Genomic DNA, 25,874 nt, shown 5'->3' on the forward strand with positions numbered 1-25,874 from the left:
CTCGGGGGGTGGGGTGGGGGGGCAGAATGAACTGCTCATACCCTCCTCTGACAAGCACCCCCCTCATCCTCTGCTAACCTGAGTCAGTATTGTGCTGGTTCCATCTGTCGCCTCGACTGTGAGGTTGTAGTCTGATTTCTGTTCCGCATCAAGAGGTTTGGCAACAATGATGGTACCCGTGCCCTTGTCCACATCAAAGTGACTCTCATAGTTGCCACCTGGATTCAATTAGGACAAACAAGTAAGAACAGGTAACGGGATGAAAACCTGCCGACTATTTTGTGGCTTTTTAATTCTTAATGCCAGTAAAACAAAATTTCCGATATATATAATCAATATTGGCCAAGGTGATTCCCAGCGCTTTCATTTTGAGAACAAGGAAGGGCAAGGACAAAGACATCACTTTTAGAAACGCAGAGTGGAGACCTAACTGTCAAGGCAACAACTAAGCGAAAGGAAGCAAGAAAGCAACTCTGAAAAGAGGAAAACATTGCTAATATTGCCCATGTATGACTGCCAATTTGATTTTTCGGGGGTTCTAAATATCTCTTTAATTTATGTGGCAGTAGCTATATAAGATATTTGGTAACCAAGGTTGGCCATTTAAAAGTTTATTTATAAAAAACAACAACTGTAACACTTCGGGCATATTGCCCTAATAAAATACCTATTAAAAAAAAATGTTGACTTGGAAAAAAATAGCGATATTTACCAAGAGTTAGCCATGACTCATATGAAGTACGTGAAATTTTTTCCATTGTTGTCAAAGAGAATGAAGCAAACGTTTCTGTGCTACTTACATTATCCAAATACAATGCCAATTACATATTCTTGACAAACTCTTTTCAAATCCATTGAACTTGAGATACATCAATGAAATGGAATGAAAATGTCTAAACATCACAATGAAGTTCTATTACTAAATCTTACCAAAAAGCAAAATAGCACACACACACACACACACACACACACACACACACACAGCAAAGTCTTCAGTTAAAACGAAGGATCTAGGGATGGATGAGAAGTTGGTATGTTTGCAATTAAAATGGATGACCGCGTGCACACTATGAAAAGAAAACGCAATGAAAGGGAGGCCCTGAAAATAAAAGTTCTAAAAAAAAAAAATGATGCTTTTATTGCAGATCTCATAATCTGAGACAAATTATGTGATCTCAGCAGATACCTTCTGCTGTACAGTTCAGGTCACAAGTCATCTGAAAGATGTAAAACACTTCTCTAGCCAGTGTGTCTCCTGGCCCAGCCAAAAAGAAGCAAGCAAGCATGGAAGAAAGCAGAGAACAAGGCAGAGCCATCAATCAGACCGGTTCCAAAGGCAGGCGGGGTTACACGGTGATGTTAGAGGCTGCCCAGGAGCAGCCTGCTCATCTGGAAACCGGATAGGAATTAACAGACAGCAAACGAACTGTTCTGATTGCAGTGGACTATGAACACAATCTCATTTCTTTTCTTTAAAACTAACCTGTAATGGTTTCATAGGTGTTGATGACATCCACAATTTCATACATTGACCAACATGATAAACAGAGCCTAACTGTCTAGTGTGCAAGTTCAAGGGGAAAAGCCGTACACAGTGCACCTGTGGTCCCTCAGCCGATGGCCGACCAGCTCGACTTGCTGAAACAGCATCTGGGGCTATCGTGGCTGAGAGGTGGACAAGGGAAAAGGGACATGAAGTCCCAATGGTAATACGTGCTTCTGATCTTAAGTGTCCTTATCATTAAAATAGTGTGAAGAAATCATAAAAACATGTCAAAGTCTAATGTGAACTTTTGAAAAGTATGTTGGAATAGATTATTAGATTCTATAACTACGCTGAATTAAATGACCAAAAAAAACTGGCTTAGGCATGTAATTTAATCTAGTGAATCTTGCTTCCTACTGAAAATGAGGTAAATAAAACTTTAAAAGTCACGGTTGCCACTATCGTTTTTAAGTTATAAAATTAAAAATTTTAAGCTTATTCTCTATAAAATACTGATGTGTGACAACCACACATAGTTATTTTAAACATTTAAATCATATCCACTGAAAATGGTAATCTGCCATATGCTATGTTTCAAGAGGGAAAAATTAAAAAGCTGTATTTTTGGATCAGAAACTGTACTTTTGGACCAAAATGCTTAGATTTCTCTATAAGTCCTTGATGTACTTTTAAAAACCTTATTTTTCATATTGAGATGGTACACATAGAGCACCTATTTTAAACAAGTTTAATATATGTTGGGTACAGAGACAAACTTTGCAATCAAGATACCGCAATTTAAAACAAATTGGTCTTATTCCCAATTTTACATTTCTGAGAGATGCACAAAAATCAGAAGAGCATAAACAGGTACTCCACGGTATAACCTAGACAGGGACGATGACAACTATGAGGAACGCTTACCAATGATGTCAAACCAAAGAGGGGTGCCAGGCGGCTCAACAGCTATCACTCCGATCATGTGAGCAACGGGGTCGCTTTCCATGACAGTAAAGGTGAAAAACGATTCTTCAAAGGAAATTGGCTCCAGGGACGGTTTGGGTTTGGAGATCCATTCAATATGGAGGCGAGTGGTTGACCACTTCTGGGGGCGACCGTTGTCCACTGCCTTGATCTATATGAGCAGAGGGGATCAAAACGGCAAACTATTAGAAGTAACATCCCATCAATGAAGCACGGATTGGGTTGGTCTTAGACTGAGCCAATTTCAAACATTTAATATCTGTCTTTGCATATTCCACGTGTTTAATGCTTGATCAGAAAGCATCCTCTTCATGCCACACTCAACAAATAATAACTGGAGTGACAACTACAAAGAGGAAAACAAACCCATACTTCCCACTGCCATACTGAGGCCATTTACGGAATAAAGTTATAAGAGAACGAGACCAAAAATGAGATTAATAATAAATGTTTGTAAGACATTCAAAGACTCGATCTTCACTCACTGAAAGAATATCGTATTCTCCAGCTCCAGAAAACTTCTTGGATGACACCAGTCCGGTTTTGGGCTCAATAAAAAATTTCCCGTGCTCATTGCCCTCTTCAATGCTGTAGGAGATTTCTGCGTTGGGACCTTCGTCTTTGTCGGCAGCAATCACCCGGTAGATGGGATCGCGCTTGGCGTTCCGGTCTCGGTCCGGCTTTTCTCGCTCTGGGAGTCTGATCTTATAGAACTTTTGCAGGAACTGAGGTTTGTTGTCATTTTCATCAAGGATTTTCACAATCACTCTTGCAACAGTTGATCTGGGGGGACTACCATTGTCTGTCACGGTAACCTATTTTTTAAAGGTGAGAGATCAACAACGTTTTTAAAAGACACTAAAGAAAAGTGGATGCTTTCTTCCCAATGAGAATCCGCATCTGTGGAAACCTCTCCAGTGCACACAGCTCTGACCATAAACCACCTCCTCTCGTTCCAGCAACAGCCCTGTGAGGAGGCAGGACAACCTCTCCCATTTTCAGATAGAAACTCAGGGAGGGGCAAGGGCTAAGAAAGAACTGGCTGTGAGCCCTAACCTCTCCTGACCAGGCGATCTCCCTTCCTCACACTGGCATTTTTTAAAATTGGTTGTAGAGAGCAAGACAGGGAGAGAGAAAGAGAAAGACTCATCAATTTGTTGTTCCACTTATTTATGCATTCACTGGTTGATTCCTGTATGTGCCCTGACTGGGGATCGAACCTGCAAACTTGGTGTTAACAGGACGATGCTCTAACCAACTGAGCTACCAGGCCAGGGCCCTCACATAACTGTTACCGTACTGTGAATGTCACCAAAATGCTAAGCTATCAAACTTATTATTTTTAAGCTAAGGAAGATATACATGAAGATTTTGCTTTAAGTATCTAAAGAGTCCTCTTAAACTATATAGATACTGCATATACTTAAAAATAAAATCTCCACACAGTCCATTAAAAAACTATCATTTTTAAGCTTCATCAATAAAATAAGCTAAGTCATCAATTTAAAATATATGCTAAGCAGCACGCCTTTTAATACTAGTAATCATCATTTTATTTTGTTTGGCTCTTGCACAGAAGTTTTCCATGTTTAGTAGAGTGAACCATAAACATTTAAATTTAATACAATTTATGAAATAAAAATTTCAGTAAAAGAAATGTAAAATAACTTTTATTTCAAGTAAATTATTCATGTCATCAGTGTAGGAATAAAAATCAGGATTCTTGGTGATGCACTGGTATGTGCTTCTAGATGCAAAAGAAACAATCTCACCCTTTAATCAAATGTCCATTTTTACTTCAGTGTGTAGATTAAAAGTAATGACCTTAGCAACAGTTATTCTCCCCTCACACATCTTCCCAAATTAATTACTGAAATACTAAAAACTAAAGTGGATTGAAGTTTCCCAGGGAACTATTTTCTGTTTGAAGCTTGATAGGTGTAAATCCTGTTATTTACAAACTGTGAATGGATCCTGACGGTACTTGTCAAGCACATGATCTACCTTCCCAAACTCTCAAAATAAAACAAAATAAAAATTGCTATTGCAATTTTAATGTCTCACACCATTTCCCTGTGACCAGTTGATATTTGGGAAAAAAGAAAAATTAAAGAAAAATACAATCAAGAACGATGCTTTGTAGTATTCATCACCAAATTGTTCCTAAGCCTGGATTCAATAACAAATAGCCAGTAACACAGTTTTGTTGCTGCTGTTGTTTTATAAATACTTTTACTGACTTTTAGAGGAAAAGGAAGGGAGAGGGATAGAGAGATAGAAACATCCATGAGAGAGAGAAACATCATCGATCGGTTGCCTCCCACACACCTCCTACTGGAGATCGAACCCACAAACCCAGGCATGTGCCCTGACGGAATGGAACCCAGGATCTCTTGGTGCAGGAGACGATGCTCTAACAACTGAGCCACACAGGCCAGGGCAAAAAGGGCATAAACTTCATATAATTCAGTTTAAAATGGAATACAAACAAACAAAAACCTGGAAACAAGCTAACTACAATTTAAAAGGCTGAATTCGATCTATTTACATAAGTACATCTCAAAAGCATAATACTGAAGAAAAAGATGTAGAAGACATACAAAAAACCACTTATGCAAATGAAACTTACATTCAAATCACTGTTTTCAGTATTGCTTACTCTCTGTGTGTGCCTGAATAAGTACAAAAATTAGAATGGGACTTAGGACAGTGGTCTTGCATCCTGGGGACACAAAGGGACATAAAGGAGGCATAAAATATATGCACAATGTTTTATATTCTTTTTTATTAATGACAGTAAGCTAATATAACAAAATATTAACACCTATGAATACTAGTAAATGAGAATAAGAATTTCTTTCCCATGATATTTACGACTATATTTCCAAAATAACTGAAAATAAAGAAATGCTTACTTCTAATATGTGCTCATCTTGCTGCTCTCGATCTAGTTTCCTCGATGTAGTTGTGATGAGACCTATGAAAGGATAACAGTTCATTAGTCCTCACAACAATAAACCGTAACCTCACATAACCACACTCCGTATGTAAGTCTGAGCAAACCTCTTAACTTATTCTCAAGGGAAAAGAATGATTAATAAAGAACAGTTAATTATGTTATTTTCATTTAATAATTCTTAAACTCAATAGGTATATTACAGAAGTATTAAGAAAGTGAAAAACTCAAATCAGTTACATTTTTTGGTTTAGTGGTTTCAGTCTGCATTGTCAAAGAAGATATTTAGAACATGAGATGAAATTATTCAGGATTTCAACCTCATCCATATCTCCTTCGACTGCTGCAGGGCCCATCTTCTCTCTCTCTCTCTGTCTCTCCCTCTCTCAAAATCAATATTAAAAAAACACATATCCTCAGGTGAGGATTTAAAAACAGAGAATTGACAGAAGCAATTGCTGTAACTAGTGAAAACGGCCATTGTAACTGGTTTGGCTCAGTGGATAGAGCGTTGGCCTGCGAACTGAAGGATCCCGGGTTCAATTCCAATCATAGGGCATATGCTCGGGTTGCGGGCTTGATCCCCAGTAGGAAGTATGTAGGAGGCAGCTGATCAATGATTCTCTTTCATCATTAATGTTTCTCTCTCCCTCTCCCTCTCTCTCTCCCTCTCCCTGCCTCTCTGAAATCAATACATATAAAAGAAAAGGGCCATTGGAAAATATAATGTATATGACTATGCTTCATTACCTTTGCATCATCTATTCTCAAAAATGAAGATTATAAAAGAAATGTGATTTTCCAGGTAATGCTGCTCAAATAACAATCATTTCATTTCCAACAAAAGAAGAAAATTAAGACCCCCTTATTTCTTTGATTTTTCTACCGAACTACAATATTGAATTTATATCTCTCTCCTGAACTATGACAACTATCTGGTAAACTGTGAACATATGGAACCAAGAAGATCATCAAAACTGATTAAATTTATTCTTGTACTTTACAAAACGTACACAAAAACAAAACTGCCCCAGCCACTGAAACACCCTCCCAGCCTGTGTTGGTGCTGAGCGGCTCCAACATTCGCTCTGAAGGTCAGGTACAGCTTCATGTGGCAAGACAACGGCTAGGGCCAACCTTCCCCCTGCCCAGCTTTCTGTGGTTCTTCGGCACGGAAATACTTCAAATAATTCATATTTAAGAGCAGACTTTATTCCTCTTTTGGATCTTCTCTAATATCCTATTTTCACAAAACTACCAATTAAAGGCTATTCAAAATGTTTCTCTACATTTGTAAGTGAGGGGCTTGTGTTTTCATGTAATGTGAAGTATTTCTTTTTCTGAACTAGAATCTAAATCCACATTGTCTTCCCCCTACTTCAATGAAGCAATGCTCTCTTTTGAATAAGAACAACAAAAGACTGTTTTGTAAGTTACACTCTGAGGTTTTCCCTAATTCGAGGAAAATGCTTCACAAAGCTTCATGGTGTGAAAATGTTGCTTTGTCACAAGTTTAATGTCCATTCCTTCAAAACCTTTTCAAGTTCAGTTCTTTTTTTTTTTTTTACCCCATCAAAAGTTTACTACCCCTTCTGATTGCGGTTTAAGTAGTTCAAAAATGACAGGAAGTCACCGGGACGAGTCCCATCCAACTGTCCCAAAGCGTCCATCCAAGAGTCATCGTCAATGGGCACTTCACAAGGGCAACAGCTTGCTTTGACCCCCTGGGTTCAGCAGTGGAATTCATTCTGCCTTCCACACCTATTTGCACCTCTGGGACCCTGCTAATCCACCCTGCTACCCCTGCCCCGCCCTCACCACTGTGATAAACACTCACTTCAAACATGAACCCAGTGTATACCTTTTCTATATACCTCACACATGTTATTAACCGTGTAGGTATTAAATAGTCTAAAAAGGGCATCCATGTCTTTCATTTTAAACATCTGTGCTCACCTGTAATGTTTGTTACTAAATCCCAGGGAGACATGTGCTTAATAGAAACAGCACAATATTTCCAAACTACAGAGAAACCCGATGCTCAGGTGTCTGGGCCAAGGAGAAGTTAAAGTGTTTCAAGGTCACCGGTAAGTCCATTATCAGAGCCAGGCTTGGAGTTTAGCCTTCCTGAGGCCCGGATGAGAAGGGGTTTGTTTTGTTTTGTTTTTTCCCCCTCCCCATTCCACCACACACTGCATAGTTTATTGCATTATGGTATTTCAACGCTCCATAAACTCTGAACTGTGACTTATATAAAAGTTAAAGGGGAAGGGGGGTGAGGGGAGGAGGGAATAGCCATAGTTAATCAGTATTCACTTAGCGGGTCCAAAAATGCAAGTTAGAAAAGAAAACAGGAGGGGTGAAAGCAGGAAAATGCATACGCCAGTGCTGGCTTTTGTAACTTTGTGTTTTATCTTTCTTTTCTGCGAAGCACTATTAAATTAAAAATAGAAATGAAAATACAAAACTTTCTTTCCTTGACCTAGAAAAACATCCCATTCTGTAGAGCAGCGATTTTCAACCTCTTTCATCTCATGGCACACATAAACTAATTACTAAACTTCTGTGACACACCAAAAAGGTATATTATATTTTTTGCTGATATGACAAAAGAAACGGCTATCATTCTGATTCACTCACACAGGACAGCTATTGCTCTTTTGGCTGTTGTTGTTTTTTAATCGGACAATCTAAGGGAGAAGGGTTCAGGCCCCTGACTAAACAGTCAGGACCTGCATGTTCTAAAATTTTTTTGCAGCACACCAGTTGAAAATTGCAGACCAATACTATTATAAATATGGGTGGGCTGAGAGAACAGACTGCATTATCTTCTCACCAATTATCAGTTCAAGTTTACCCCCATATGTGTATGTAAAACTAAGAAACCAAACAGTCCTATATTTTATGAATATCACTAAAAATGATTCATAGCCTTTCTATGCTACTTTAGACATTTGGAGAAAGAGTTCATTTAAGAAAAGAGAGCATGGTAGGTTAACTGTCATGCTTCACTAGAAATTTTTATTCTCTGACATTTCTTACAAACCCGTACCAGAAACCATCAACAAACTGCTCAGTTTAAGAGATCAAATAGATTTCATGGACTAGAATGCACATACTGGTGAGCATTAGACGATGAGTAGGTACAGATAATCGGAGATAGTCCCCATAGGTGAAACTCCCTCTCTGCATTCATTCCGCTTCTTTGTGCTGTCCAGTAAGAATGCAGATGACTAAGACTAGTTTTCAGAGTGTTTAAGACATAAGGATGAAGGGGGTAAGTCAAAAGACTACATTCAACAAACAATAAGAGGGCCTAGAGTGTAGGGTGCATACTGAAAACAGCGGAGAGAAAGCAAGGGCCCTTGCTAAAGGCTCTGTATTCCAAGTAAGTTTGAACTTGGGTGATGAGACATGTAGTCTAGCCAACCCCATTGCTCCTGTGGATAACCATATGCAAGTGAGGCCATCCACGACTAGCCAACCACAAGCCGACCAGCCAAGCGACCACCATTGCATACTGTTTTCTACATTGTATTGCAGTCTTCATTTGAAATGTTTTATGACTTTACAGGGTATTATTCTATACTGTTAATTTTCATGGTACACTATTAAAACATAACATGCTTTGAATTAGTTATCAAAAAACTACAGGGACTAATTAAATGTATGGAAAATGAAGGAGGCAATACAACTGGCAATCATTCTAATTTTTGAAATAAATGATAAAGCAAAGCACAGGGAAGCAGGAGACAGTAACTACAGCTTCCATGTAGCACACGACTGTCACTCTGCCCATACCTTCCCCAACCAGCTTTAATAAAGTACAAATGTTCTCAGAACAAGGCTGTTCACTGCCATTTACAAAGATCACAGCCGAAGTCCTGAGGTCTGCACAGAAGGTGGGCAGAGGGCACCACAGGCAGGAGGGACAAGGACAGAAACTAAACCAGGGACAGTGTTTTCCTGTGCAGACTTTTAAGCTGTCTCTTCCAACAGGTACTGATTTTTAACATCTGTGCGAGTCGACTGGAAAGTAAGTACTAAGCAGCAACCACACATTCAGTATCATGTTTGGCTCTCTGGTGGCTACAACAAATGAATATGGGGTGGTCCTGGCCCTCAAGGACCTGAGCCAGGACTGCATCCCCAACAGGCAAGACCAGCACCCACACTGAAAATAAAGGCAGAGCAGACCTGCAAGGCAGGCAGGGAGGCTGGGCATGGCTACCCAGAGCCCCATTCTAAAAATACAGGTGGCTTTATAGGCCAAAAGCCAGCGCTCAATGTTTCCTACGGTTATCACTCCACATCCATCCCCTTGGAGCTGTAGGTCATGCGCTCAGAGATGCTCCACAGCATCATGATGCCTTTATTTAGGGGCTGTTCTAAGACTGCCTCTGACCACAGCCTGCCGAGGGCTCTCTGGCAGCTGTGGCCATCTGAGCAGCTATTGTTGTCACCCTGGTGCCGGCAGGATTAGGCTTGGAGCCAAAAATGGAATTCTATTCACAGACGGCCCAGTCTGTACGGGAGCTCAGGGCTCATGGAGTTCAAACTTTCCGAGGCCCAGAGAAAGCGCTAATCAAACAGATCACGTCACACAGGTAGTGGCTGAGTGGGAATTTACACCCAGAAATCTCCAGGCTTCTCTTCTGGTTTTAATTCTATCCGAGTAGCTGTTTCTTGTTGGAAACTGGTGGCATGAAAACCATGACAAACACAAGATCAAAAGCCAAATGTGCTTTATTGGAAGTTGCCTTCATCATCCCTATAAATGTCAGCTATAGCAGAGATAGAGAGGGGAAGAAACTCAGCCCACTTTCAAGGTTAACCCCATGTTGACAAGAAAAGGTGAGCTGCACGTAGGCACTTAAACGTGAAAATCTTAAAATACTGGTCTTTAAAATAATTTTAGCAAGTGATATTCAGCTACATGTTTTAAAAAATGGAATACCACTTGAATCCTAAGGGTTCCACATCAGCAGATTTTAAAAGAAAAGCATGTCATCATCTCACATGTATAGAGAAAAGGCCCTGAATAAAACCTGACTTCCTTCAGACTTTTAGGATAACACACTTCACTAAAAGATTAAAAATAAGCAGGTTAGGTAAGACACACCTATTGATCCTTCCTTATAATATTTGCATATCTTTGAAAAAAGACTGCAAATAGGTACACTTATTCTTTTTAAATGAATTCCTGCCATTGTGAGCGACCGGCCCTCCGTTTCCTTCCGCTGCGGCTATCAAATGTCACCGGAAACCCTTGGAAGTTGTTTGCAGCTGTAGCTGTTTCCTATTGCACTTTGTTCAGCCTCTGTTCCAGCCACAATAAAATGCCACTTACTTTGATGGAGGAAAAAAATAGTGATAATGTTATCCTGGACTAGAACATAGATGAGCATGCCTATTAGCTACGATAGCATTTATTGGCTTTACCGTGCTTTCCAATGTAGGTTTTGTTATTATTCAGGGATGGTGAGGCCAACAGGTCAGACAGCAAATGTCACTGAAAAGACACTTGGTCACCCACAATCCTCAAGAAGAGGGACATGCAAGGAAATACCACCGGGCACGCCTGCCCACACCACCAGGGCCACAGGAGGCTGCACCAGGGCCGGGCAGGAGCCTTTCTTGTGGTTTCCGCAGCACCGGCCAGTTCGAGGATCTCTGTGGGCCTGGAGCTCAGGGGTTGTTGCTCTACTTGTCTGGTCCGGCCCTGGGGTGGTAAGGACAGGGGATACCGGCTGGATCAAGGATGGCCCCAAGGATGGGGTCTGGACTGGCCAGCGGGCACATGAAAGGTGAGTCATTTACTGCCTCCTAAGAACCATCAAGTCCTGAGAGGGGCAGTCTCTGACAGTGAGAATCCAGACACCAGAGCATCAAGAATACAGAGAATGAAACAGCTGATATATTAAGGAAGAAAGCTGTCTGGGAAACTGAACGGGAACAAAAATTTTCATGGGTATCTTCTTTGTACCTTTCCAATTTTGTACTATGTGAATGCATTACGTATTTATGACAAGTAATATAAGTTATGAAGTATGTTACACTTACACACACACACACACACACACACATCTACTTTCTGGTCTTAGTAAGCACACTATATTGAGAAGGAGTGGCATTTTGAGGAAGGAGGAGCAGCCCAAACTGGAGGATCAGGATTCTGGGCTTCAGGTACAACACAACGACACAATTTTACAGATGAAACTGTACAGTGATCTGTATTTCTACAAACTACAAACTCTAGAAACATACCCAGGATGTTGCTAAGTTTAGGTTTAAAATAAATCTAGAAATTCAATTTTAATTCCTTAAAAACACAAAAAAAATCCTGGTTAAGAAGATTCCTACTGTTTATTAAGTGAGGGTTTAACAGTATACACATATGTGTGGCAGCTCTAAAATTAAATAAGCATTTTTTTTTTCCAGATAAAAAGCAATAGTTGACCCTCCACTTTTAGCCAGGGGATCAAATTCACCCTCCAACATGGAACAAACAGAAAACAAGACAAAATAAATGAAATTGTGATTTCTGGGACACCAGACAGTCAAAGAAAGACGGCGAATCCTGAGAGATGGGAAACTGTTCGACTCCCAGAGCAAGGATGATGGGCCAGAACAGAAACTCACCAGGGCAGAAAGGCCCCGATAGCAAAGGGCAAAACTGGGAAAACAAGTTCCTCGCCCCCAGGGTAACCTATCCTCCCCTAGCATATCACTGGTCATGTAGTTTAGACCCCCTGACCTTTTCCTCCCTAAACATAACATCTAGGCCTCAGTTGTATTTCAGCTCCAGGCCCAGAAAAGCAGCAAAACCAGACATGTGACACCATGGCTGCCTCAGGACCAGCTACACTGACTAATCACACACACACCCTGCCCTGGCACCAACCAATCAGTGGAGACCACGACCCTGAAAGAGCACCCTTGGAAAGCTGATGCATATTCCATTGAGACCCTCCCCTGAGACCTCCCCTAAGATTTCCACCTGCAGGAAGGAGATAAATATGCTCAGGACAAGGGATCCTGTGTGTGCGCTCCCTCCAAGGATCATGCCTGTGCCATTCCCCCACAGGCACGCATCCCCCACTCACCAAGGGACCCCATAAGACTTGCAACCAGGGGAGCCATGGGCAGCGACAGCTCATTCCAGGCTAACCCCCTGAACCTGCCTCCAAGGCCCCCTTTTCTCTGTGTAGCCCTTCTCTTTGGATACCCATCTCCCATCCCCTTTTCCTTAAATAAATTCAATTTTCTTTCATCACCGTCTGAGATGAGATGGCTATTCAGCCTGCCCGCGCACCACGGCTTTAACTTTCAGGAACAAAGGGGGTGAGACCTACTGCCCTGAGACGGTTTCCACGGTTATTCACTCCGAGGTGAAATCCAAGAGAAATGAAAGTTTATGTCTACACAGAGACTTATTCTCAAATGTTCCCAGCAGATTTATTAGTAATAGCCAAAAAGTGGCCGGAACACAAACGTCCATCAACGGGTAACTGCATAAACAAAGTGCAGAACATCTATGCGGGGACACGCAGCAATGAAAGCGTACTCACTACAACGCGCATGGGTCACTAGGTAAATATGCCTGGTGCAAGAATCTTCACCATGATCCAAGCAGTGTGCGTCCATTTATCTAAAATTCTAGAAAATGCAGATCAATACACGGGGATGGGAAGCGGAGCAGGGGTGGACTGGGCCCGGGGTCCAGAGAGAAGGGGAAACTTCGAGAAGTGATGAGTATGGTCACTGCCCCATGGTGGTGATGGTTTCACAGTTTGATAGCTCTGCCAAAACTTACCAAATTGTAGGCTTTCAATATGCGCCATTTACTGCATGTCAATTAGACTTCAATAAAACTTTTGAAGAATAAAAAGCAATACTTGCTTTGCATCCTAAGCATGGAAAATACCAAACATACAGATAAGAGAGTAAAACGTTGGTCTTTTCTAAAGTGTATCTGCCCATTATAAGTTGCACATCACTCCCCCGAAGTTCAAATGGAAAACATGGACTAAGAAGACGCTTCGCGAGGGTCATGTCAGTTTCCCGAGGCTACTTGTGGACAATGAAACCCCTGAAGCACACTGGTCCCCATTGTCCGGGACTCCCCGCCTTAGCTGTCCTTGACATACCACAACGAGGCTGTGACGCGCCTGTCAGCAGGGCCGGGCGGCGGAGGTTCAGACAATCTAACATTCTACACCCTTATCTGTCTCCCACCCTCGGCAACTGCACAATTTATATTAAAAGAAGCAAATTTCACCCTAACTGATATTGGACATAATCAGACAAAATAAGGTTATAAAAAATTCTGGTGTCAACAAAACTTTGTGTGTGCATCAGGAAAGGGAAATGGACCGAGTCTCTTTGCCTGTACACCCTGAAAAAAAAAAAAACACCACAAAAACACACCCCATCACTCTCCTTATAAACAATATAATAAGAACCATCTGAGATGTAGAAAGACAGTTCCTGGCACCACAATCGAGCACCGAAACTTTGGCTGAAAGATAAAAAAGGTTCATTCAAACTTGTCATTTGGAACCCAAAACTCAGATGATCCAATCCAGCCTCAGAAGATTTTCTGGTCTAAGTATTGTGCCATAGCAGGACGAAGGGAGGAAGGGTGCTGTGGAGGTCTTCTCTCCAAAATGACTGAGCGAGGTCACTGCACTTATGTTTACACAACATGTTCCAAGGGATCACATGGAGACACTCAAAAATAGGTCACTGTTTATAAACATCACATAAATAGTCCCCTTCTACCCTTACTCTGGTAGCTAAGGTTTTCCATCAAGTGTAACTCGTTTAACATTGTCTCTTGGCCACTAACTCACCACTCCTTCCAAGTGTCCCCCCGTGTGACTCTCATCCCCACTTCCTCCGCAGGTATGTATTAGACCTGTCGCACACTATTGATTCCCACCCCCCCCCCCCCCCCGCCCCGTTTCTCTCTGCTCTTTCACCCTCGTCGACGACCACCTTTCAAAGCATCTCTTAATGCGCTGCCTACAGAGATGAAGCTCACCTACACTTGCTGCATGAACACATGATCTCAATGGCCATGAATGTAGGCTTTCCTCTCGCCCGCCGAACACTCCCCAGAATCCTAAATTCACCTTCACCCCTAAGGAGCAAGTGACACTCATCTTACTTCGTCAACATTGTTTATCCAATGGAGAGGCACACGTATATTGTCTTCTGTATCATTAATGAAGTAACGTATGCACGTTGAGAGAGGCTATGATATCTTCCCCACACCCGGTTCTGAGTGTGCCGCCCTCTGCACACAGGGGCCTTACTCACCGGGCAGGGCATGTAAAAACCATCGCTGGTCTCACAACGCAAGAGCCAGGGAGCCCGTTTCCCCAGGATCCCAGAGGGAAAGCCTCGCTGTGGCCCAGACCTCTTGATTTCCAGCCCAGTAATTTTCTCACTCAGCCAGTAATTATTAAACAACATGATTCAGGACCTCCAGGTGGTGTTCTGGGTCAGTAAGTCATGGGAACTTTCTCAACCAGACTGTCTTTCATCAGCTCTCCCAATCTGGCCTCCCTATTAAAAATACGTCTGCTTTGAAAGTCTTGAGGAAGAAGGATTCTTTGAAGCATTGCACTTTTGGACCCTGAGGATCACGTGCAAATTTTCTGCTGAGTTGAGAGAATAGAGCCATCAGAGACAGGCCTTGTGAAGCTATATTTACTACACTCTGCAACAATGCCCATGTTAAAATGTGGTTATTTCTTTTTTAAAAATATACTTTTATAGATTTCAGAGAGAAAGGAAGTGGGAGAGAGAGAGATAGAAACATCAATGATGAGAGAGAATCATTGATCGGTTGCCTCCTGCATGCCCCACACTGGTGATCGAGCCCATAACCTTGGGCATGTGCCCTGACCCGGAATCGAACTGTGACCTCCTGGTTCACAGGTCGACGCTCAACCACTGAGCCACACTGGCCAGGCAAAATATGATGATTTCTTGATCTGAAAAGCCATCAGGTGATTGGCAGAACTATCAGACTTCTTTACTAACTACACAGTCTATGACAGACTTCAAGACAAACATGCCTATGTACTAACTGTAGTTATTCCCCACTGTTACCTGCCTCAGCCCATAAGAAAATAAACCCTCTCTGTAATCCTTATGAATTTTCTTCTGCTGTCCCAGCAGCAGGACGCATGTGCTTCCTGCCCAGGGTTGGGAGCTGGCTGTGGCTGTGGCTGGAGGGGTGGGGGGTCGGGGGTCGGGGGTCGGTATTCTCCCTGAGGCTAAGGAAGAGGTCTCTGCAAACATCTCTTCCCAAGTGTTGTCAGGACAGAGGGATGTAAAAGGGAGAGGCAATGCCACATTAATCCCATTTGCACAAGACATAACAGGAGAGCAGCGCTATCATTATTTCAGAGGCCTCAGAGATAACTGCGGTTTCAAGGCTCCCCTCCCCACAAAGGCTCAAACAGAGAGAATTTCCTTACGTTCCTTTCTCCTCAAATATACATTACGTCCAGACCTATATTTGCTCAGACATTCAAAAGGCCATTGATGGCTTTCTTGCCTGTCTCTTCAACAGAGAAGTTAACCTAATCTAAAAGACAACATAAAGAAAAATGAAATCAACTTAAAGTCTAAATCATCAAACCATTTTTTAAAAGGGGTGGTTATGTTTGTTAGTTTTTGAATTACTACCTGGCGGCTTTGACTTTTAAATATCTCTGTTTCTCAAGGATGGCTGGTCCCGTCCCACCCCCACCCCTTGCTTTCAGGCAAATAGTTTCTTGACTCTGAAATCCTCCCTCAGAATCTCTATGCATTTCTAATCTTGCTTCTTTTACATCTGGCAGTGCCCTAATTTTTTAGCTCTTAGTTTTCTTTCAGTGGACTTCACAGGAAGAAGGCTGAATGTGGTTACTACTTGTGCAGTAAAGAGTGTGCAACTGCACTGCTTACACGAGCCCTTTATTAACCATTTAGAGACGCGGTGTCAGGTCTTCCTGTTCTTGTATAATCTCTCAATTCCAGCCCTTTTTCGTAGGCTGGGGGTCTTGCGCCCTGCCCCTAATGCTTCCCAGAGGAAAAACGCTCAGATCCCGTTTCTGTCCCGTATAATTAAGTTCTTATATGGCTCAACCATTAACCAATTGCTGGTTTCTTGTGACTCCAAACCTCCCTCCAAGGCTCCATCAGAGGAGCACAGCAGAATCTGGCCAAACACTAGAGCATTACCAACGATCTCAAAGCAAGAGCAAATCCTAGATGCGCAACACCCATCTTGAACCTGTGTTTACCTTTAACTATCAAGAAAGGGTTTCTATGAAAGTTAGTGTATGCTAACAAGAGGTTTAAAACTAACATCTTAACATGCCTTTTAAAAGACAAAATATTACATACACACACACTCACACAAACACACACACACGATCTCTATCAGGTGGTTTCTACAGACATTTGAGTACACAAATATTGAATTCAGGTTTCTTTCCACCTTAAGAATTGTTTCTTCAACCCAAGTGCCCATCAGTAGGTGAGTGGGTGAAAAGCTGTGGGACATTCACACCACGGAAGACAATTTTACCCTGTGTGACAGCATGGATGCACCTAAGTGGAATAAGCCCGTCAGAGAAAGTCAAGTGCCACATGATTTCACTCATGTATGGAATTTAATGAACAAACTGAACTAACAAGCAATAGAGACAGACTCATAGAGGGCAGGCAGACAGCTCTGGGTGGTGGTGTTGGTAGCAGGAGGTGGAGGGATTGAGCAAAAAACGAAAAAAAAGGGGAGAGAACTTATCGACAGGGACAACAGTGTGGTGATGGTGGGGGCGGGGCTGGAGGTAGAAGACAGCATAGAGGGGATAAATGGTGATGGAAAAAATAAAAATTAAATAAAATTACAATAGAGTAAAAAATAATTGCTTCCTTTTAAATTCAACAAAGGAAATTATTAAATAAAAAATGGTACAAATAAGGGATAAGAGAGATTGCTAAGGAAGCTGGGAATGCCTCTTTAATTTTGATTATTGTATATTATTTCCTTGACATATATCAACCAGACAACCCAGTAACTGAATAGGCCAGCTCCCCTTGAATAAGAAAAGACCTAAAAAGCAAAACCATGATAGAGGTATGCAGATTACAGCAAATCTCCTTCTTCAGAATTCATAATTAGATTCCACAGGAAGGTACTGAATCACCAAAACATCTTGGCTCAAAGGCCAAGTGATCTATTTGATAAGAACCTTTATTTTCCTACAAATAGTCTTCTCAATGTCATATGACGGTTCCTGTTTCAATTCTAACTAAGAAACTGAAGATTTCCACATGTGAAATTTTCGGTGCATAAACAATAGCCAACTTTCCAGTACACACAAATGATAGCTAGGGTGAATATCTCTCTCTCTAGCTCTCTCTCTCTCTCTGCAAAATAATGAAAAAAAAAAAAAAAAAGAAACCAAGGACTAAGAAAAAAATAGATACACTGTCCAATGTAAAGGAATAAAGGTTAGAAGTTTGTTAGAATTTTGGAAGAGGATTTCAGAGTAGTCAAGATGCCTTCTGCTTAGAAGCAAGGGTTCAGACACTGAGAGGAGAAAACAGAAAACTTGAGGTATCAGTTCAAGAAAGTAACTGCTCCCAGTTTGAAAACACTGAGTCCTGATCCCTACTGCTCTATGGAAAACTCCAAACAACGTAACAACAACAAAAAAAACGACTGTGAATTGTGAAATGAACTCTAGATATTCTTCATAAAAAGTAGTCAAGACTGCAGCTGGTTTGGCTCAGTGGATAGAGCGTCAGCCTGCAGACTGAAGGGTCTCAGGTTCAATTCCGGTCAAGGGCACATGCCCGGGTAGGGGGCATGCAGGAGGCAGCCAATAAATGATTCTCTCATCATTAATGTTTCTTCTCTCTCTCTCTCTCCCTCTCTCTTCTTCTTCTCCCTTCCTCTCTAAAATCAATAAAAATATATTTTATTTTAAAAAAAAGTAGTTAAGAAAACTGGAATACTTAACAGCCATAGAGTTTGCAGTAAGTTTAAGAGATATCACTAATTTAGCAGCTATTACTGAAACAATATTTGCTTTTTAACCTGCAAATGAAACTCTACTAATGCACAAAATCATAAAATTGCTTTACAAAAGCAAATTCAAAGGAAAAACACACTTGGATTAAATTTTCATCTGGCAATAGACTTGTTTTGAACAACTCCAAAGGAAAACAACTTATTAAAAACTAAAGAAAATCGGAGTATTAGTTCTTAAATGTTCCCCTATTGGGAGAGTATAAACAAGAACATTTCATACGATAGTTTTAATGCATACCTGTCTTAGGATGTATGGAGAAGAACCCCTGTGGATTTCCACTTGTGATTCTGTATGTCAGCTTGTCATTAGAGCTAGGATCTGGATCGAAGGCCTCAATGTGGACCACGGATACATCCTTGGGAGAATTTTCCATGATTTCTGGAGAATAAACTGGCTCTGAAGTCTGGGGTGCGTTGTCATTGACATCCTCCACCTCGATGTAGACCTCTATGAACGAGGAAAGGGGCACAACACCCTGATCGGTGGCGTAGACTGTCAGCCAGTAATGGGAGGTCGACTCGCGGTCCAGGCGGTCTGAAGTCTCTATGACACCTGGGGAGAAAGAAGGAGACCATGAGGAGGCATGTCGACAATCACCAACACTGCCACTTTGAGAAAGTGTCAACCTAAATGACAACTCTGATTGATGGAGGGCTTACGGGTCACAGCCGTGAGATCTAGAGCAAGTTAGCTCAGCTCTATGCCTCAGTTTCCTTTCCTATAAAATGGAAATAATGACAGTACGTTCTTCCCAAGTTGGTTAAATGAATTCCTACACATGTGAAGGATTAGAATGGGACTTGGCTATTAAAGTATTTGTCATTATTGGTATTAGGTGGCAGGTACTATGTGAAGCACTTTGCAAATATTATCTCATTTACATTTCCAAACAACCCAATGAGACGGATGGGTACTATGAGATTATCTAATGGCCCCATAATCTGCTTTTTCAAGGATGGCATTTATGGTTGGTTAGAATGAGTTGACTTTTCTAGATTTTATCCGGGAACCAGAGACAAGACCAGAGACATGGCCCCGATCTGAGCCCCACAGTCTAGCACCCCTGTTCCCCACGCGGCACTCGTGTGACCCCTGCTACAGTTAAGAGGAAGAGGCTGGAGCAACACTCCTCCGCACGTCTTAGTTTGACAGACACGCCCTGCCTAGTGGCTAAGAACCAGAGGATAGCCTTTCAAAGTCCAGAATAAGGGACTGCTCAGGTCTCTTATGTGATGAAACCAGTTTCTTACGGCAAGACAACCAGTGTGCTAAAAATATACCTTCTCCCACTTACACCGTAAGTTCCAAAAGGGCAGAGGCCACATGGTTCTCAAATATCTTTATACCCAGCACCTTGTCCAAAGCCCAATAATTACTCCTTAAACGAGTGAACAAAAATGAATAAATATCTGGAACTGGTACAGAAAAGTCCTCAATTAAGACCCAAACTAGGACACATATCTCATTTAAGTCGACTAGTAAAAGATGGAGTTACATAATTACAAAGGAGAGGGTTAGGGTATCATTTCAGCCCCACCACTGAAATTAGTCAAAATCTCACTTGATCCCAGGATTAACCTCTTCTCAGGGTGATGAACAGTGAAAACAGCCATTTCTCTTAGGCTAGCCCCATGGTGTAATCATGTCCTCTGGCTTGCCAAAAATACATCACTGCATTTTTTCACGTGCACTAACCATTCCAAACGAGTTCTGCTTTTAGGGTTCGACACCATGGTCCAGGTTGGATTTTGGAAACTCTACAACTCTTGAGTCATGAAATTTCCCATTTAACGCAATTCTGTTTTGAAGGTTTGCTAAGAATTCATGAAGCGATAATAATTATAATGCTTCTGAATAGCAAATAAACATTCATTTTATGATCATCTATTTCACATTTTAATATTTGGTAACTTTGCTATTTGTAAGTTGTAACCTGTTTGGTTGTGTTACATATTATCTAACAAAATAAATGAGATTTTCCCCCTACTGACTACTTCAAATATGCATGTACTTAAATTTATAAATGGATCGAGAATGACACTCACAGGAATAAGGACTAGAGCCTCAGAACTCTTCAATCAAATCCAGCTCCCTGGTCTCCCCATGTAGCAGAGACAACTGTCAGATAAACTCAAGCATGTTTTCCTTTTCCTCTGGTCCAAACATAGTCTATGCACTCTCCACCCTAAATTAGTAAAATAGTGTGTGTGTCTTGTTTTTAAATATTTTTCTTGATTTCAGAGAGGAAGGGAGAGGGAGAGATAGAAACATCAATGATGAGAGAGAACCACTGATAGGTTGCTTCCTGCACGCCCTCCGCTAGGGATTAAGCCCACTGAGCCACTGCGGCCAGGTGAAAATAGCATGCGTTAGCTTGAGAGAAGAGTGCCCTTAGTAAACAGGAGAATATACTCTTCTCCAGTTTCAGTTTTCCATCACTCCCATCAGCCAATACAAGGCAGCCAGGGAATCCCAGAACGTTCTCCCTGCTGGGATTACGTATTAACACACAAATGCACATAAGCTTCTCTTGTGTCCTGCCTTTCATGACAATGTAGCCTCATTCACCGGACAGGTGAAGGATTACTAGAAAACCTGAAGAGGACAGGTACATGGTGCTTGTCTTCGCCCCTCTCCAGTTCTAATCCTCAAGCAGTCCACGCTGCTATCATCCACTTCTGTAAATTGTGTCCCTCGACCTGCGATTTGTAGGCATTTAATGACAACAATAATTATGGAAACACATTCATTCACTTTACTATATGCCAAGCACTATGAGAACTGTCTGACAGGCATTATCTCATGTAATCCTTCTATCCAACCTGCTTTCATATGTGGTGTTATTACCTCTAAATCATGGATGCAAAACTTGGATTAAGAGAGGAGGGCCCAGCCGGCGTGGCTCAGTGGTTGAGCATCGACCTATGAACCAGGAGATCACAGTTTGATTTCCTGTCAGGGCACATGCCCAGGTTTCGGGCTCAATCCCCAGTAAGGGGCGTGCAGGAGGCAGCCAATCAATGAGTCTCTCTCATCATTGATATTTCTATCTCCTTCTCCCTCTTCCTTCTTCTCTGAAATCAATAAAGTATATTTTTTTTAAAAAGAGAGAGAGAGGAGGAACTTTCCCAGGGTCACAGTAAATGCAGACTGCATTCAGACACCACAGATCCCTGACTGCAGTGCCAGCAAATTCCGAGTCAGTCCTGCTGTTCCTATGACCCAAGTGTAGTATGCAAAATTTATGTGAAAAGCCAAGTAGAACCTCATATTTCATTCATTTTTTAACATGTCAGTATTCACAAGTAGTGTACTCAATGTTCGTTCATATATACTAGTAATAGCTTTTCCTAGTGTCTGGGTGGAAAAGAAAAAATAGAAAAGGAAAGGATAGTATGACGCTTAAATCACAGGCAAGTCAGCTATTTATTTTCCATCAAATGCCACTCTGTGCCTGGTGTGCAAGTGTCCAGACTGCACTGTACAATTATGGATGCCTTTTGTGGCGGTCCTGGGGGTGCAGCCACGGCCTTCGCATGACCTCCCAGACATGTTAGGGGAAGTTTCCGAATTTCGGGTAATCCCTGGATATTAATGAAGGTTAAATGTGAGACAGCACAGTGGCTCTACACAAGTATGGACAAAAACTAAGATGGCATTAATTAGCCATTTAAATATTAAATATGCATAGTGAGATGCTCAGAGGTTCATGTTTCATTACTATATATTTTATAATATCATGTGGTGATTTTAAGATAGTTATGTTGTGATATATTTTAATTACTGCATCCTCATAAAAGAACAACATTATTTAACACAACTTCTAGGTAACTATAAAGTGAAGTTTGACTGTCAAAGGGGAATGTGGGCATATTGAATAGTCTCTTCTAAACAAAATGCTCAAATTCATGTTAATACAAGTGTATACACTGTATTTATAATCCTATATAATAATCCTATATAATAAAAGGCTAATATGCAAATCAACTGAACGGCGGAATGACCGGTCGCTATGACATGCACTGACCACCAGGGGGGCACTCAATGCAGGAGCTGCCCCTGGTGTCAGTGCGTTCCCACAGGGGGAGCGCCGCTCAGCCAGAAGCCGGGCTCATGGCTGGCAAGCACAGTGGCTGATAGCTGGAGCCTCTCCCACCTCCGCAGCAGCACTAAGGACCCCTCGGGAAGCAAGCCTAAGCCGGCAGGTGGACATCCACTGAGGGATCCCAGACTGCGAGAGGGCAGAGGCCAGGCTGAGGGACTCCCCCCACACACACACTCCAGTGCACGAATGTCATGCACCAGGCCTCTAGTCATTTAATAATAGAAATATTTATTGTATGCCAAGGATTTCATTAGTTGCTTTACACGCATTAAGTCATTTAACAGACATAAAAATTGTATGATTTTCATCCCGGTTTTACAAATAAGGAGGCAGAAGCTCACATAAAGTAATGAACTTGCCCAAGCGTTAGAGTTGAAGAAGCAAAGTCAAGATCAACAGTAACTTGGTAGCAGTAGGATCTGAGCCAGTTTGATTCCAGAACTCAGGCTCTTCACCAGGATGATAGGTAGCGATTTCCAACTTTTTTTTTTATCTCACAGCACACATAAACTACTAAAATTCTGCGGCCCACAAAAAATGTATGATATTATTTCTGATCTGACAAAAAAAAAAGAAAATAGGTATAATTTTGATCCCTTCACACTGGAGGGCCACTGTTGTGTTGGCTGTTGCCATTTTTTTATTTGATAAATAAGGGAAAAGAGGCCAGTGCCCCTGACTAAACAGTCAGGTACTGAATGTTTCCAAAATCTTGGCGGCACGCCAGTTGAAAATGGCTGCGCTTAGCTGGACTGTCATCATTAGCCACAGTATCACTGTCATACACCCCACAGCACCAAGGATGCTGGGGACCCCGGGGGCAGGGGGGCCACAGCCATGATGAGAGGCTACAAGGAGGTTTCAACTGCTGACATAAGGGTCCTCCCCACACTGAAAGGAGAGGAGATCCAAGGACTGTGCCTCGCCGCAGAGGCTCAGGGCCTGGTGCCTAAGCATGACTCTAACTGTAGATTCTAATTCTAGGCATTAGGACAAAAGCATCAAGTAGGCGGGGAAAGGACATGCATATGCAAGGAGACTGTGTTCTGCTTTTCAATCATTTTGTTCAGTCACAAGATACATCCCCCACGACCCCCAGGCACAGAGGAAGCCCTCCACTGAGCTCCCCTCTGGAATCCAGGAGCAGACAAGTGCCGGCAAGGCAGGACACCGTCTAGTCTAGATAACCTGCGAAAAAAGACCCGTAGCCCTCGCCTTAGCATCTCAAAGTCAAGACTTGTAAACTGGCAACCCCTTGGAAACCCTCAGTGCAACTCTCTCGTTTTGAAAGGAAGTTGAAATGATTCACCCAACTTCAGGAAGGTCAACACTGAGATTTCAGATTCCAGAGCCCGGCACCTCCTTCATCAGGGGCTTATCGGAATCCCAATCATCCTTCACAGGGATCCGGGCTCGGAGACAACCAGTAAACCAACTGTCCAGATGACTCGCCAGAGGCAGTGTTTATTCTTTCGGTCACTTCAAGTCCTTATTCCTACCCTCCTGTTCCCAGCCCTTCCTAAACCCAACTAGCATCTATGGATGGATTTCTCCTGGAACTTCAGCAGTTACCTGAACTCATAAAAGGGAAACAACTTTTCAAAATTGTATTGTGAAGACTTCTAATCAGTACCTTTAATATAGGACAACAACAATAATGCACTCCTAGCCATCACTGAAAGTTAATCCATCAACCCTCAGGGCTCATTCTCAAAACTCTACCTCACTCCTACTTCACTCAATCCAGGATCACCTACCATCCAACTTGCAGTAACTACTTTTTTGCACCCTGGGTTATACATTCACTTTTCCGGAAACAATTCTCTAAGGAACCAACAAAAACTTTACGTATTTAAGCTCTAGTTTTAAGCATATTTCTCTTCAACACGTACGCAGAATAATACTGCATCTTATTCGTCACTTATATACACCATATACAAACTCTGCAGTCTCTATGTAGTGTTATATTGTATATTCTGAGCACAGAAGACAAGTCCACACAAGCTTGCTAGATGCACTCCCCAGCCATGGTATAAAGAATCTTGTATTTGCTTTAAGAAAACATCACAGAGGTAAATACCTAGGCTTTCCAAACTCAAGAACACAATGAAGACATTCTCAGGAAAAGCTGTTAATAAGATGAAACAATGGAAAGAAGCTGAAATTTGGAACTGTTAAGTAAAAATGTTTATCATTCCAAATATACTCTCTGGGGTTCCAAAGCCACCACCAGATGTCACTATGGAAACTGATTTTAAATGTGAATACAGTGGAAAAAACAGACAGAAGGAAGAAAAAAAACACACACACACACAATGCAATTGTTCAGAGAGCTTGACCAATGGAGCTGAAAATCCAGATCAGGACAAAATTTCTTTCTAAAAGGATTCATTCATGTTCCTATATTTAATTAAACGGGAGTTGATGTTGTCTTCTGACAGTCTGATTATTCGAAGGTCACAGGGGACAATATCAGGTGCTCCAGTAAGGGGTCCAAAAGTAAATAAAGGTTTCAACAAGTAACTAACTTCTACCCCCCAGCACTGATGTCTAAGGCTGCTGTTAACTCAAACTGTCCTTGAACAGGAAAAGCCAGCATCCCTCCACCTGACCCCAGTGGAGCAAGAGCCTTTCAACATAGTCATTTCTAAGACAAAAATAAAGTTATATGTAGCCACTTCTCTGCCAAGAACAACTTAACTGACTCAAATTTCCATGGCCACAGAACACCTTTCTTCCTGGAATTTTCCTATTTTCTTTGTTTAACTGGCTTTGGCCCCCTATCAAGTCCTAGTGCCAAAGCTTTCAACAAAATGTTACTATTTCTTCAGCTGCTCCAACTCCAAAATACTTATAATCCACCAACTGCCTGGCAACTTAAATTTGCTACAAACCCTACCACCTTTCTGATATACCATGCTACATATGGTTTGTGTGTGTGTGTGTGTGTGCCCCCCCCCCCCCCCCCCCCCCGCCGCCCCCATACACACACACACTTTTCTGGAACCAAGCTTAAGACAACAATCGGCCAATCACAAGATAAGCTTACACATAAAATATAATTTTTCATGGTATTTCTCTGTAGGCAACAAGGAACTGACTACTGTTCTAATTCTACAGTCTTGCCATAAACAGAGTAATTCTTTTGGAAATAAATGCTTCCCAAATACAAAAGAACAGCCCTGGCAGGTGTGGCTCAATGAGTAGAGTGTCGGTCCAAGCACTGAAGGGTCTCTAGTT

At 41.8% G+C, this 25,874-nt stretch overlaps 1 protein-coding gene across 6 annotated transcripts in view; it reads right to left on the minus strand.

The window, feature by feature from the left end:
• FAT1 (FAT atypical cadherin 1) overlaps nt 1–25,874 on the minus strand; it is a 125,927-nt gene that overhangs the window by 41,045 nt on the left and 59,008 nt on the right. For 4 of the 6 annotated variants that reach the window (XM_070408246.1, XM_070408244.1, XM_070408243.1 and 1 more), the window contains exons 3-8: nt 18,767–19,081; nt 5,386–5,447; nt 2,956–3,285; nt 2,411–2,621; nt 1,187–1,255; nt 79–218 (exon numbers count right to left, since the gene is read on the minus strand). In XM_070408246.1, the coding sequence (XP_070264347.1) occupies nt 79–218; nt 1,187–1,255; nt 2,411–2,621; nt 2,956–3,285; nt 5,386–5,447; nt 18,767–19,081 (1,127 nt within the window). The remainder of the gene's footprint in view (nt 1–78; nt 219–1,186; nt 1,256–2,410; nt 2,622–2,955; nt 3,286–5,385; nt 5,448–18,766; nt 19,082–25,874) is intronic. The other 2 variants (XM_070408245.1, XM_070408248.1) reach the window with 1 other exon arrangement.

This window comes from Myotis yumanensis, unplaced genomic scaffold (assembly GCF_028538775.1).
Source record: "Myotis yumanensis isolate MYYU_CA2020_CCGP unplaced genomic scaffold, mMyoYum1.0.hap1 SCAF_3, whole genome shotgun sequence".
NCBI classification, from domain to species: Eukaryota; Metazoa; Chordata; class Mammalia; order Chiroptera; family Vespertilionidae; genus Myotis; species Myotis yumanensis.